General features: G+C 36.6%; 3 protein-coding genes across 3 annotated transcripts; 2 read left to right on the top strand and 1 right to left on the bottom strand.

Annotated features, from left to right (window-relative positions):
* The first annotated feature begins 649 nt into the window (after positions 1-649).
* LOC132161743 (auxin transporter-like protein 2) lies at positions 650-5,322 on the top strand. Its single transcript, XM_088510946.1, has 9 exons — positions 650-1,382; positions 1,628-1,842; positions 1,940-2,125; positions 2,274-2,386; positions 2,491-2,674; positions 2,795-2,892; positions 3,643-3,850; positions 3,983-4,240; positions 4,834-5,322. The coding sequence occupies exons 2-9, from the start codon at positions 1,672-1,674 to the stop codon at positions 5,053-5,055; spliced, it is 1,440 nt and encodes a 479-aa protein (XP_088367072.1). The 5' UTR covers positions 650-1,382; positions 1,628-1,671; the 3' UTR covers positions 5,056-5,322.
* Positions 5,323-8,234: 2,912 nt separating this feature from the next.
* LOC132162179 (uncharacterized) lies at positions 8,235-10,199 on the bottom strand. The gene is made up of 2 exons (XM_059572444.2): positions 9,628-10,199; positions 8,235-8,949 (listed from the first exon to the last, which is right to left on the bottom strand). The coding sequence occupies exons 1-2, from the start codon at positions 10,197-10,199 to the stop codon at positions 8,235-8,237; spliced, it is 1,287 nt and encodes a 428-aa protein (XP_059428427.1).
* Positions 10,200-13,230: 3,031 nt separating this feature from the next.
* On the top strand, positions 13,231-13,933 carry PSRP4 (plastid-specific ribosomal protein 4). The gene is made up of 3 exons (XM_059572115.2): positions 13,231-13,420; positions 13,491-13,555; positions 13,662-13,933. The coding sequence occupies exons 1-3, from the start codon at positions 13,261-13,263 to the stop codon at positions 13,785-13,787; spliced, it is 351 nt and encodes a 116-aa protein (XP_059428098.2). The 5' UTR covers positions 13,231-13,260; the 3' UTR covers positions 13,788-13,933.
* The last annotated feature ends 1,837 nt before the right edge of the window (positions 13,934-15,770 follow it).

Consider the following 15,770-nt stretch of genomic DNA (forward strand, 5'->3'; position numbering starts at 1 on the left):
TAAATTAATAGAGAAATGATATATACAGAATAATGCTATATATATATAGGGTCATGATTTTAAGAACGTCGACGTGCATGGCTGTTCATGCACGCCAAGCTTCTTTCTTTTTTATAATGAAAATAATAAAATATTATTATTTCAGCCCGGCGTGATGTTTAACATCACCCATATATATAACCTCATTATCCCTCCATCTCACAACTTATGTGGCGGGGTTACCTCTAATATTTAGTGCATACAAACTTTTTTTTTTTTTTTTTTATATTTTTTATTTTTATTAATTTGGGGATGAAGAGAGGGGAGATAACAAGGTGATGAGTGTTACTACTCGTTATATGTATGTTAGCACAATGAAATAAGAAGAAAAATGTTACACACTCTATGATGTGGTATTAAAATTTACTATTAGATTCAATATCCAAAAATAATTTATTCAAAATTTAATGATAATTTTAGTATTAGGGATATATAAAAATAAGATAATTGTGTGTAAAGAAAAAAAATGTCATATATTTAAAAAAAGTGTGATATATTTAAAAGCTTAAAAAAAGAACGACTAGCGTATAATCTTAGCCGTTGAAGCGGGTTTTGGGGGCTATAAAAGGCGAGGTCCATTGTGAAGTTAGGTCCTTACTGATGAGAACAACGTCCCACTCACTTTGATCTACAACTTCTCTGTCACTGAACGGAGACCCAAGAATCGAATAGGAATTTGGAATACAGGGAATTGGGAGGGGTTTCGTCTCTCTCATCCTTGCTCCAAGGCGAAGGGCTGCTTGTTAGCTTTTCTTTATTTAAAAGAGAGAGAGTGAGAGAGAGAGAGGGCGGGGGGAATTTCAAAGGCAAAGAAAAAGTAAAAGCATAGGATTATATATAGGGTATTAAATGTTCTGGTGTTGTTTATATATATTGGGTTGAATAGGAGCCAAAAGGGTCTTTTTCCTCAACATCTGCACAAACCTTTGAAGCGGGTGCAGAGATTTTTGCTGCTTTTTGAGGTCTCGCCGTCTTTGGGGATGCGGCACTGCCTTTTCTCTGTGCAAATTGGTGGCGCATTAAAGAAGGAGCTTTTACTCAGCTGAGTTTTTGTTTTTAAAGGAAACGGAAACTCTTGAAGCAGCAGATTTTTCCATTATTTCAACGCTGTTAATCAGGCACTCAGTCTCTGTGAGAAAGAAAGCTTGTAAATGCTCTGCCTCTCTCAACTGTACCAGTACCGCCACACCCAGCTCGTGCTTTATATCTAAAGCCACTTGTTTTTTGTCATTCGGAAAACAAGGAAGAGGTGACAATACCCTGTCATTTTGTTTGGAAGGCAGATCTGTGGTAGCTTCAATCTTTTAACGAAAGAGACATCTCGAACGAGGAAGTTGAAAGTGGTATTGAGTTTTTTTTCATTTTTTTTTTTTTTTCAGTTATCTGCTTTGTGAAAAACATGTTAAATTATGCTCTCCTTTTGTTTCCAAACTTCCTTTGTGCTTTGTTTTTGTTTTGTTTTTTTATTTTTTTTGAAGTGCGGAAGGAATTTTCTGCTAGTTGGATCTGGGGTCTTATTGGCTTTCGTTTTCTGGGGTTGCGTTTGATTGTAGATTTTGTCTCATTTACTGTCTTATACATGTTTCAGATCTACCGGGATTTAGACGTTGCCTTTTGAGAAAAACGGAGACAATGTTGCCTCAGAAGCAAGCAGAGGAAGCAATCGTCTCCAACTTTAGCGAGACAGAGCATGAGGGCAAGGAGCAAGAGAAAGAGGAAGACCATTCCTTGTTTAGCGTCAAGACCTTTCTCTGGCATGGTGGCTCCGTCTGGGATGCCTGGTTCAGCTGCGCTTCCAATCAAGTAAACCCACTAATAATTTCCCTGCGTCAAAGAGAAACACTCTAATCTTTCTTCTAAACGAGTAACTTTTCTTTGTTTGTTTGTGTGTTTTCTGCAGGTAGCTCAAGTGCTTTTAACACTTCCCTACTCTTTCTCTCAACTGGGTATGCTTTCAGGGATCCTGCTTCAGATATTCTATGGAATTGTTGGGAGCTGGACGGCTTATCTGATTAGTGTACTCTACGTAGAGTACAGAAGCCGGAAGGAGAAAGAAAACGTCAGCTTCAAGAACCATGTCATACAGGTTCGTTTTGCTTCTCAGAAAACACCACCACCACTTATTCCTAATCAAAAATCCAAGCCGCTAGAAAAAAGGGAAAAAAAACAAAAAACAATCAGATAAAGATTACTGTAGCCAAAACCCTTCACTCTTTAACTGTTTTGGATTGCAGTGGTTTGAAGTGCTTGATGGTCTTCTGGGTCCGTACTGGAAAGCAGCGGGGCTTGCTTTCAACTGCACTTTCCTCCTATTCGGATCTGTCATACAGCTTATAGCTTGTGCAAGGTAATTAAAGTTCTTTCAATCAAAATTTCTCACTCAATTGGGGGAAATCTCATCTGGGTTTTGTTTGATATGAACTAATTTTTGTTGCGTACTGATGTGAGCAGTAACATATACTACATCAACGACAATCTGGACAAACGGACATGGACATATATCTTTGGTGCTTGCTGTGCTACAACAGTGTTCATACCTTCATTTCACAATTACCGTATTTGGTCTTTTCTAGGCCTTGGAATGACCACTTATACCGCCTGGTATATGGCTATAGCAGCTATTATTCACGGCCAGGTACTTAAAACCACTTCTTCTCATCTTTCCGCTATTGTTTTTAGCTTGAAGGAAGCAGCATTAATTTCTGGGTTGTTATTGAGATTTCCTGACAATTGTGGGGTTGATTTGTTACTACAGGTGGGTAATGTGCAACATTCGGCTCCAACAAAGCTAGTGCTTTATTTCACAGGAGCTACCAATATACTATACACGTTCGGTGGACATGCTGTGACTGTGTAAGCTTATCTTTTCCCCCCACCATATTATCCTCTTACTCTTCTTTCACTTGTTTCTACACGGCTTCTGTCTGCAGCTTTTGCCGGCCATCTCGGTGTTGCCGACCCACAGACAAAATCATGCATTCTACTTTTGTTTGCTCGGAAACAACATTACCCCCTCTCTCCTTTTGTCTAGGAAATATGCACAGTAAAATGTCTTTTGCTCTATTTTAACTATTTGAATTATATTCTTTGTTTCGGCTAGATTCTGACCTTAACTTGGTCCCCTTGTCTTCATCTGTAGAATAATAACCCTCTCTCATGGGCTAAATATATATGTATATATATATTTCCCCCCCTTATACGCATGCCATGAACTAAAGCTTTTAGATTATTATCAGACGGTGGTTTTAATGTTTTATTTTTTGAGTTATTTTAGGCAAAAACGCATTCGGGTTGCAGGTCACCTGTCTCGGGTAGTTGGGTCGGTATCTTAAGCTACCCGCTGCCCGAGGCAGGTAGGCTAGCAGTCCCCTCTGTTGAGCTTGGGGCACTTTGGTAAAATGCTTGTTTACTTACAGCTGTTGCCAGTCTCTGTCATGGGCTTAGAAAGAGTTGTCTTTGGGATAAACGCTGATGATTAATGTTTAATTTGAAAACGAAAGTTTCATGTAGTAAAAGCAAAGTAAAAAGTGAAACTGAAACGTTATCTCACGATTTTTATCTGATCACCGAAATGTTTGGGTAAAAATTAATGTTACATTACAGGGAAATTATGCACGCCATGTGGAAGCCCCAGAAGTTCAAGTACATTTACCTAATGGCCACACTCTACGTTTTCACACTAACAATTCCCTCCGCCGTTTGCGTTTATTGGGCGTTTGGCGATGAGCTCCTCAACCATTCCAACGCCTTCTCTCTCCTCCCCAAAACTCGCTTCCGCGACGCCGCCGTTATCTTGATGCTCATCCACCAGGTATTTATTACCGGGCTATTAAATTGACATTTGCACGTATAATTTAGATTGTGTTTGAGGAATTTCATCGAATACATTTTGTGCTTTCTTGGAAGTCTTAACGTTGTGGTATATTTTATGGAATGTGTGCAGTTTATAACATTTGGGTTCGCATGTACGCCGTTGTACTTTGTGTGGGAGAAGGTGATAGGGATGCATGACACGAGGAGCATATGTTTGAGGGCACTAGCAAGGCTGCCGGTGGTGATACCAATATGGTTCTTGGCAATAATCTTCCCCTTCTTCGGGCCTATAAACTCCGCTGTTGGGGCTCTTTTGGTCAGCTTCACCGTATACATTATCCCATCTTTAGCACATATGCTCACCTACAGAAAAGCCTCTGCCAGACAGGTAAAAAAAAAAAAAAAAAAGGCCTTTTTTATGCATCCCCACTTGCCCGTGCTGCCCTTCTGGCATTGGCCCTTTTTCCATTTGGGCAAGCTGTATGCTTTCGTTATTTATTTTGGTGGGCAAGTTGTAATTATCTGGATCAATTGAGTGGGCACTCGGGTTTGATGGGCATTCCCTCCCACATTCCACAGCTGCAGTGCCCACTAAAAAGAGAGAAAGAGAGAGGGTGCTGCAAGTGTACAAAAGCATTTAAGTTCTGGATTTGGAAATATTACGAGAAGAATTGAGATAGGTGGCATGTCCCTTTCATTTAGTTATAGGCTCCTGCTGGAGTATCGTACTTTGTCTTAGATGAGCTGGCTGACTAGACTAAGTTGGTTTCAATAATTCAACACCATAATCTGTCAAGAAAGTCCCAACCAAATTCACTCATGTAGTTGGTATACCTGTTATAATTAGTGTGTTTGTACAATTTTCAACGGAGTTTGGCTCACTTTCAGTGATTTTTTTCACTGGGGGCAAGCTAGTGGGTGCTTCATGCTTGCTTGGTGTGGCATTTAAGTTGTGACATTAATTTGTTTACCGTTTTGCAGAATGCTGCGGAGAAACCACCATTCTTTTTACCAAGCTGGACTGCTATGTATGTGTTCAATTCGTTTATTGTGGTGTGGGTTCTGGTGGTAGGGTTTGGGTTTGGTGGATGGGCAAGCGTGACCAACTTTGTGAGGCAAGTTAACACATTTGGGCTCTTTGCCAAGTGCTACCAGTGCAAGTCTCCAGCACCGCCTGCAGCGGCAGCCGCCCCGCAACACTGAGCTAACTCAGATCAAATTGGCTCTCCTGCCTGCCTGCCTGCCCTCCGGCCGACCGACCGACGTCACCTTTCCTTCTCTCTCCATATTTTGTATCATACATGGGGAAGTAGTAATATTTCCCCTACATGTGATGTGTGCTGGATTTTTCCTTTTTGAGTCTTTTTTTTTTCTTAAATTTAGTTGATAAAATAGTGTGTTGTGATGATTCCCTTTGCTATGAAGCATAGACTAATTAAATCCGATATATATATGTTTAGATTTTCTTTTGCTCTCTTTATTATAAGATTTTGTTGGTGGTGTTCTTCGCTGTTATGGCTTCCAATCTCATTATTACTACCATGTTTCAGAAGCATATCTTATAAATATATAAATATAAATGGTATGGGGCATGGGCTCTTTTGGTTTTTTAATTGCAACGTGGCTTGATCACAGTGGTTGTATATGGACATGTGTGAATGGCCCTTTTGACCAAAGATTCCATTTTGAAAGGGCCCGCGTGGCTTACGTGGAGCCGCCTCTCCAATTAACATGGGTTGCACGTGGTGTTCATTTGTTTGTCACGTGCCACTCTTTTCTCCTTAATATTCTGCACCTAAAATCACATGTAGACATATGCATGAACGTTGAACACCTTCTCCTAGGTTTATCTTCTTGTTCCACTACTGTTCATTGAACCTATATATTACTCAGCCTTGTGTGTGAACATGGATCCAAGACCTGAGGCTACTAATTAACTTGTTAATACTTTTACTTCCTTTTTTAATTAATTTTTCATTGTACCCTTTCCTCGTATTAAGGGCTAGTCTTTCTATAAAGAAAATGTCCTTCCGTGTCTCCATTGAAAGCAGAATCAAGATCATATCTGTTTCAAATTGATTCTTGTATATTGTTATGTCATTGAAAAATTTTAAATGATACATATACCGTTAAATATTACAAAACAAACTATCCAACTGATAAATAAATGAACATTCATTTGATGGGGTTTGTTTGAAAATGCGTTTTAGGTTAATGTTTTGCTTTTTAAAACACACCTAAGCAAAACACATCTAAGTTTGCTAACATTTCTCCATATCTTTATCAGAAAATGCTTTTTTTTTTTCTTTTCTCTTCTGGTTATTAGTATGTTCCATAGCTTTCTAGAAGATAACGGCAGCGAAAATTATTGTGGAAGAGAGAGAATGTAGGGAGGCTTGTTTTTCTCATTGGGTTAGGTGTTGCAGGTTTAGAGAGTACTAAAAAACATGGAATTCAAATTGAGGAACAGTAAGATTGCCGTGAAAACGCATTGTCAAACAACCCTCTTTTTCAAGGCACTGAGATTTTTTATTTTTTATTTTATTTTTCTAATCTAGGCACTGAGATTTGAAAGTGAAGAGAAACAGTGTTTGGAGCATGACAAGCCAGAAAAATGGATCCAGGTGGGTGTAAATCTTGATTCGTATCTTCTTCCTGTTGATCTCCTTGAAGTCAAAATACTCATTGAAAAAATCGAAACAATCTTAAATATGTTTGAAGAAGAACTTGCGTGTATCACGATAGACGTGATAATCATGAAGGGAATTAATGGGCTGTAAGATTAGTCTTTGAGTTGGTAGGATTACCGTAAAGATTTTGTTTTGTTTACATTTAAGTATATATAATGTTATATTATTTAAAATTTTAAAGACTATTAAATCTGTAAAATTTAGTTAGAACCATTTTATAGATCCTCTCATATCAGTTGACTGGTCTTGATGAGGGAAAACTGGGTCATAGAAGTAGTCTTGATTATAGTATTGAACTGTCTCTAAGAGGTAGTTAAATCAGCTGTGATCACGCCTAATGAAGCGGAAGTTACTAGTTCGTGGAATTCATATAGAGAAATGCTAGTTTTCAAGTTTTTTTTTTTTTTTTTTTTTTTTTTTTTTCAAAAATTTGATTTATAAATGATGTGTCACAATTTTACGTAATTTATTATTTTAGTAAATAGAAGCGTAAGATGATGAAATAGTAACAAAACTAAATTTTTGAGAAGAAAAATTTGAATTTCTCAGTCATGTGAATGAGGCCATTCAGTGTTGTGCAATTGGTGTATTGAAAACATGTTAAATTGGCATAAGACCTTTTTCTATTACAACAATAATACGGAGCAGAATTGACATAAGAATGGGAGCTTCATATATTTATGCCCACAAAACTATGGGCCTCGTGTATGTGTCTGATGCATCTTTGTGCTTACGTTCCTGGAATATGGCCGGCCTTCGGGGCTCAACTAGGTTCTTTTTGGGGTTGGGCCTACTTAATTGGCACGTACATAGATCCATGACTAAGGTGGGCCCTCATCTCCGTCATCCGACAATTTGAGTGTGGCCCACCCGTTCTATGTCCCATTGTCTCCTTTTTTTTTTTTTTTTTTTTTTTTTTTTTAAGTGCTGTTAAGGTTATTACAGTTTTTATTACAATTTTCTTAAAAACTGACGTGATAATTCCCACACTTATTTAAGCTACTGAAAAATTAAATTTACTTGTCAGTTTTTTTTTTTTTTTTTTTTTTTCACCCGAATGATACTAAAAACTGTAGTAATTCTTTTTTTGTATTTTGTTTTTTTGCCTGTAAAGAGAATGTAGAGATGATAAACCATATGTGAGTTGATTTCTTGTATTCATTGGAGTAAGGATATTGATTTTATCCTACCGAACATAGTTGAAATAGGATTCTAACAAAAGGCTAGAGGTAGAAGCTGAGTAATTTATGTGTCACTCCAAAAATAAGGTAGTTTTTAAAATAATAATAGTGATGAATCACAAGTCTAATAATAATTTTAAAAACCATATTATTTTTAAAAGAACATAAAAGAAATTTTTTATCATTATTGGTACGAATGAGCCACAATGATCCAATAGTCAAGAAAAATCATCCTCAGAAGTGCAAACTTTAGAACCTACTAACAAATTTTCTCACTCCCACTTCAAGAGCTGGAAATAAACAAATTAATCAGAATTTCAGATCTAGATATATATATTTAAAAAAAAAAAAAAAGATTTTACAACCAATGAATATTGCATTTATCCTGGGAAAGCAATAGAACTCCATAGCCCTGCAATTAGAGCTAATAATTATTCAAGCCAAAAAAACTAGAAGAACACATGCTTAAACAATAGGATTCTATAACTTTTCTTGGCCGTCCATTTTTTCCTTAAGAATCATAAATGTCGTCGCAGATGACACAGTGATCCAAGATCAATCTCGCCATGACGCTTCCTTCTTCGATTTTCTGCTCTTTACTCCGCTTGTTCCACAAGTGTAAAGCGTAAGTCCCCCCATTGTACAGATTGGCCACCACGTCATCCACCCACTGCGCCTCCGCCATGGTGTGCGGCTTCCTAAACAGCTTGCTTATCCTGTTCCAATCCACCGCATAGAACGACTTGGGCGGCAGCACCGTTATGTTGTATCCCGGCGTATTTCCCACTCTCGAGATAACCCTCGAAACCAAGTACGGCCCGTTGAAACCCCATCTATTTCCGTTGAAAGTCGTGGCAAATTCAAGCAAGAAATCTAACAGAATTGGGTGGTTTATGTCGAAGATCATGACTGCGCCGTTGAGTCTCGTCCAGGCTCTCGTCGACGAATCCACGCTCTGTGCTCCGACTGCGTTTCTCAGCCCGGAGAAATCTTTCAGGATTATGAAATCCGTGTCCAAATATACGCCTCCGTACTTGTATAACATGGCGAGCCTGACGAGATTGGAGAGATTGTTGAACAATGGAATATATCCGGGGTCCTTCCTCCCGCTCTTCAGCTCTTCCAGCCAACCTTCCGCTGGTGTGTTCTTCACCAGAAAGGGAACGTCCGGTGTGATTGCAAGGATTTTGAACTCGCGATCCAATAATGGTTTTAAGATATTGTATCTGTTCGAATATAAATAAAATTATTAAATTCATCGTTTTTTATTAGCATAAATTTTTCTGTCGTTTTTATTTTCAATATATTTTATTTACTTTTCATTTCAATTAAATATTTTAAGTAGAAAGAGAACTCTCGTGTCCTCTCAAATGTAACCTAACTTTTAACATAAAAAGTAATTAATTTAACATATTATTAGAGCAAATATGGTAATTTCTAATTGTATTTACATTTACTTTTAAATTCAATTAAATATTTAAGAAAAATGCAAAATTAGTTTTTGTGATTTACCTGATTTACATACAATTAGCTCTATATAATATCAAAATGAACTCAAAGGTTCTTGAGGTATGTCAAAAAAATAATTTAGTTTTTAGAGTCAAATTCCGTCTACTAATTTAATATATTCTGTTAGTGTGACACTGATTTAAATAGAATAAATATCATAATTTTATTGGTTCTAACGTTTCACGCTATTAGAATCTGTTAAGTCAGTGAACGAAATTTGACTATAAGGACTAAATTATTTTTTTGGCATACTTCAAAAACTTTTGAATTCATTTTGATACCACAAAGAATTAATTGCAAATTAAGCAAACCATCAAGACTAATTTTACATTTTTTTCCTAAATATTTGAGGAGTTTGAGCCTAAGTAAGGAGGAATGTTAGAATGTGAACGTACCCGCGCTTGGTGTCCATGGTGTCTGATACGATCATCAAGCAGCCTTCAGGGTGGACTTTGAAAAGGGTATCAACGGCCAAGAGTTCTCGTTTGCCGAACGACTTTGCCGTCGAGAACCATGTCATGTAGAACTGAACGCTGCAGCCACGGTTGAAGAACTCCAGAACTCGTCCATGGAACTTCTGCGACAAGTCGTTTGACTTGAGTATCTGAAGTTCCGGCAATTTTCTCCGGAACCAATTCAGCCTTTCTTCTCTTGAGATGTTGTCTGGCGGAATAAGAGGATCCTGAGTCTCGGAATCCTCTTCCCCATCAACCTTTTCCTGTGTGGGAAGAATTGGCGCAGTGGTAGGAAGAGTCGACGACGCCATTAATGGCGCTTCGCTTTTCTGAGTCTGATGCGCGTCAAGAATTTCATTATGGTTTCCGGAAAGATTAGAGACGATGCTGTCGGCGTAGATGAGAAAGAATATGGCAACGAACGAGATGGTGGAGAAGATGGGCGATTTGGCGGTGCGGCTAAGTAGCCGGTAATCGAACATCTTCTTAGACATTCTTTTCGTCAGAGTCATTAGAGTATCTCAGAGAAGAACACGAAAGGCTTTGAGGAATACAGTGATCAGGATCGAACAGGGGGCTTGTGCATGTTGTAGTATCCCTGCGTACGTGTTTGATTAATATGTAGTTTTTGAATGCAATGGTGAAGGCTTGAACATTGAAAACATGTGCGATAGAAGTCATACGTGGAGTAATCAGATTCATGACGGGGGATTTAATTTGATTCATGACATGTCATGCATTGATGTCAAACTAAATAAAATAGTTTCCCACGCGCGTAGAAAAATACACATGACAAACTAATTTGTGAAAAAAAAAAAAAAATGAGAGAGATGGGTGTGTCACCACCTCATGAAAGCAATGGTGGATATAGAAATTTGTATTAAGAGAGGCGGGAGAAGAAGGAATTCATATTAGAAGGGGCGGAAGAAGGAAGAATATGAGCTAGGATAAAAAACACCTAAAAATAATTACATTGATTTTTTTTTTTTTTAAAAAAAAAAATTACTTTGCATCCGCCACTAGGTGGGGCGACTTACCCAAGTGCTCTTATACTAGCCGTGTGTGTGGGTGAGGCGACCCCAATCTCACCCCTTTTTTTGGTCGGTGGAGCAATCTACCCACACATGAAAGTAATGGGTCGTGACCCACCGAAACCCCCTCCACGAGTGAGGTCGGTGGCGGGATGGCCACTAACCACCTCTCTTCTTCTCCTTTTTATTTTTTCATTTTCAATTTTTTATATTTGTTTTGTGTTAAATTGAGGTGACACTTCTGTACAAATGAAACTATTTATTAGATCTAATGTGTTATGTTTCACAATTTATATTAAAAAGTGTAACACGTATACAAAATGAGCAATTTGATAACGAAGCATATATAACTTACATAGTGTCTTGATCAATTTTAAATATCTTAAAAGAGTGATTTGATAAAAGTTTATATATACCTCCATATTATTTTTTACAAATTTTTAACCAGTTAACTTGTAGTTCCAAACAAGAATATAATTAAGAAGACGTTGGGCTCGATCAATGAGATTGCAACTATATATATATAGAAGTTAATTAGATCTATTTGCAGATAGTAGCGCATGCCACCCAATATTTTCTGAAGTCGGTCAGTAATGTTTCATAAATGTAATGTTATACACAAAACATTATTGCTGGGGCTTTTATTGGCCGCTTTGACAGCCATTAATTAGTGCAGCTAGCTTGATGCAGATTTATACCTATTACATCGTTAAATCAATTTAGGAGTAATGACAAAGTTAGTCATAATATTTAGCCATTTAATAGAGACCCCTTTGCGCCTATTTATACCTTTAACATCACGAATTCTAAATCGAATAATAATTGTTAAACAGGGACCCCTACATCCTTAATTATATTTAATTAATGAATCGAAAAGCTCCGGCAATCAGTACTTCTCTTGGAAATATTAATGCTGCTGCTAAATTTAATTTGTTAAAATTTTTGTTTTTCGTCTTTTATCTTCTGTTTTTTTTTTTTTTTGTAAAAATATTAACAAATAATTCAAATACTCATAAAAATATAAAAAACAGTTCCCACCTTTATATCATATCAGATTTTTTTTTTTTTTTTTAATCCCATCATTACACATTAACAAACATTCTTGCAATTTCTTTAAGTAGGAAACTCAAGAAGTTAAGATAAATTAGAAATGGAAAAAAGATCATCTCCATTTCACTTAATTAAAATGGCTTCAAATCTTGATAGTTTATTGAAGGCAGCCTCAAAAAATGTAGGTACCTATGATTTGTTGTGTATTTAAGGATGTGGGAGATCTAAGCCAGTGTGTTTCACAAAGGGGAGGAAGTATAAATGTCCATATATATAAAAATTTATAGCCTTCCATTATATATAATTGTATCAAATTTAATTTGCTTGATATATATGTGGCGTAGCTACTATATATGGTCCAATCTTTCTCCGCCTCATCAATGTTAAGCTAAGCCTTTTCTTGTATTAATTGGTTATATACTTAATCAAATTTCAATTAGGTATGAATATTATCTGTGTTTTTAAAGCTCTTCTAGTCAGAGAAATAAAGAAATAATACGCATCCGAAAAAAGGTACAAGTTCTCACACATTGTAATTCAACAAAAATTAGTAAATACACTATCCATATCCATATATTCGAGCACTTAATGGGAAGTATTTAAACTTTGATGAATGCATGATGACCCATAAGCATATTAATTGGAGATTTTGCCTACTTTTTTCTTTTTTTCAGGAAAAAGGTAAACGAGGCTAACAAGAATGGTTTTTCTACTTAGACAAAAAAGACCATAATAGCATCTATCTACTAAAATCTCAAGAAGAGCTTATACGGCTGAGAAGCAAGGGATAACATGTAGTACTCCCTCAAACCATGGTGATTTTGCTTATTTATTTCTTGCAAATTTTGCCTGCAATATTTTGGTAGTGTTGCTAGGGTACTATGAAAGACTATTGCTTGGGTACTACACTTTTTACTGTTAACTTCTTATAAATTGACATATGATACTTACAACGTTGCTACTTAACAATTAAATTTATTTTTCAAATTTTATTATTTAATTTTTTAACATTAAAATTCTGTCTCATGAGTTTACAAGAGGACAGTAATAAAAATTGTAATATTCCAATCATTTTATAAAAAAAAACTTTTACAACATGATGTGGTACAATATAATAGGATATCTCAAAAGTTGAATTTATCTTCTTTCCAATCATGTTGTGCCACATCATGTTGTAAAAGCTTTTTTTTTTTTGTAAAATTCATTTATAAGCCTAACATTCCTCTTTTCCAAAATTCACCGGACGATAAAAAAGTGGGAAATTACTGCACTCCGTGGACCAACTTTTTGGGTCTGGTTCAGATTTCTATGGCCCAACAAGGGTCTACAGCCCACATTCAACATAACATTGTCTACCTTCTCATCTAAAGGCTATTCTGGGGCGTGACCTTGGGGCCCATATAATAAAGCTAGGCCCAGGTTTGCTGAGCCGTCTTAAAACCTTATCCCATATCTCTCTCTCTCTCTGTGTCTTACTCTCTCCCTCTCAGTCATGGCCTCTCTGGTACTCGGAGCTCCTCCTATGTCTTCTCAGTCGCTAACTTTCTCTTCTCGCATTTCTTTCTCTAAATCCGAATCCCTCGGCACATCGCTCTCCTCTTCTTCGCCTTCCTCTCTCTCAATTTCCGCAGCTCCTTCTACAGTCCCTTCAGGTACTCGATTACCAATCTCTCTTTGTGTGTGCGTGTGTCTTGCCCTAATTTTCTCATTCTGCTTGTTCAGTGTACTGCGGCAGAGGTGATAGGAAAACGGCCAGAGGAAAACGCTTCAATCACTCCTTTGGCAATGTGAGCTTCTTCAATTTAATCATCGCTTATTCGTATTATCCTGCTGTGAAATTTGTGCTTTTTTTTTTTTTTTTTTTTTTAATATTTTCCGTTGAAATGCAATTAGGCGAGGCCAAGGAACAAGAACAAAGGGCGAGGACCACCAAAGGCACCGGTTACTCCGGCTCCACCAAAGAAGGATCGTTTCGAGGACGATCAGATTATCAAGATTGACATCGATGAGTCTTTCTAGAGTTTTAACAGCTAATTATCGCACCTGCTTTTCAATTCCTTCCTACTTGTATGTGATTTTTGGTATGTAACTGGCTGTGTTTGATGAGATTTGGAAACAAGAAGACCTCTGAATCTATTACAATGATGCTGTTCTAAATACTTTCATTTGAAGCCGGTGGCTATGTCTACATATGAAATGCTCCAATATGTGCTCTACTTTTATTGGTTAATTACAATGCAGGAAGTTCTTGATCCAATACAAATATGCAATGTTTTTAGTGTTGCGACAATTCACATAAATCTAAAATTTAGGACTGAATTTGTAACAAATTTTCTATATTGAGTTGGTAGATTATAAAGGCGTTCGCCAGTGTTAAATTTCATATTAATTTTTTACTAGATAAGATTGACTTTTATTAGTGATTTTAGAAATCTCCGATTATAACTTAATTAGTTATTTTAGAGTAATACCACAAATGTAACTATGGTTTTTCCCAAGTTACGTTACGGGTATTGTAGAAGCCAATAGTCAGTGATGTTTATAGCAAAAAATCTTAAAATTTTCACCTTTCTTGTCGACCAACAAACTGCAATTAGGCAAGATCGAAAACCCATATGTGGCATGCCTTATTGCCTTAAATAAACTAGTAACAAAAGAAAAATAGAAGAAGCAAAACTGAAATTTCAATGACCAACCAACTCTTAACCTTGATAGATTGGTCGTTTCTGCTAATCAAAGTGAAAGAATTGGCACTTCGGCTATATCTCCTGTTATTCTTGTACCTTATTTATTTATTTATTTATAGATGAGATATGGAACAAGCAAGAGAACAAAACAATACTAAACAAAACAGCAAATGTATGGCCTGTCAAAAGGGGAGGCCAAAAAAAGCTACTAAGTAGGGGTGTAAATGGTTCCGATTAATAGTTATTAGCTAAAACCACTAACCAGAATAGGATAGCCGGTTGGTCAATTTTAAAAACCGGAACCGGTAATTGGGATTTTTAAATAATTGGGTATTTTAGGTATTGAGTGTACTTTTGGGCTTAGTTTAGTAGTTTTTTTACACACGCGGTTTCCACCGGTAACGGGTGTCCTACTAGTCCGGTTACTAGTTATTTCCAATAGCTTTTAAAACCGGTTAGCTGAACTGGCCAGATTTACACCCCCATGAGCAACGGGATTGTTTCACTATTAAGGGGGAGATTCAACAAGTTGTATAAATATGTGGGAAAGCTACCAGTGAAATTGGTAGTAGTAGCCCAATGAGCTATGTTGTGAGTACGACGGTTTGTGCTCCTATTAATCTTAACAAGCAGCCAACTGTCAAAAGAATTAAAGAGACTAAGAGTTTATTTGGAATTACGTTTGAGAAATAGAGTTTTTAAGTCAAAAAGAGCTTTTGGGCAAAATTCGCAAAAACTTCATTTTTAAGCTTTTGCTAAAAGTGTTTTTTTTTTTTGGCAATTTTTAAGCTGTTTGGACCCTTAAAAGTGCTTTTAATTTTTTTGCCAAACGGATATTTTTTTTCTTCAAACGAACTTTTTAAGTTTTAAAAAGCACTTTTAAGCACCTTAAACATGCCTTAAGAGTATTAGAAATAATGAAAGGCAATTCTCCACTGGCAGTGAGGTTTTTGAAAACTCAAGTAAAACTGACAAAGAATCTCCCTCAAAGAGAAGGTGCCGTTAGTATATTGCTTAGGCTGATTTTAGTGTACAAAGGGCCGCAAAGGCCTCTCCTTCAGTTAGATCACAAGTGACCCAATGTGAATAAGACAAAGAGGATGAACTCATCAGAAATGGCAGCAAAGGCAGATTGATATTTGCTGTAGCCAGGGCCCGCTCAACATATTTTGGGGCCTTAGGCAAAACTTTGAAATTGGGCCTAATTTTTTTTTTTTTTTTAAGTAACAATTTTTTTTTTTAATTCAATTTTTTTTTTTTAAAGTAACATATATATATATATAGCAATAGATTTAGATACATCAATAACATTTTT

The sequence above is a fragment of the Corylus avellana genome, chromosome 10 (assembly GCF_965113065.1).
Source record: "Corylus avellana chromosome 10, dhCorAvel1.hap1.2, whole genome shotgun sequence".
Taxonomy (NCBI): domain Eukaryota; kingdom Viridiplantae; phylum Streptophyta; class Magnoliopsida; order Fagales; family Betulaceae; genus Corylus; species Corylus avellana.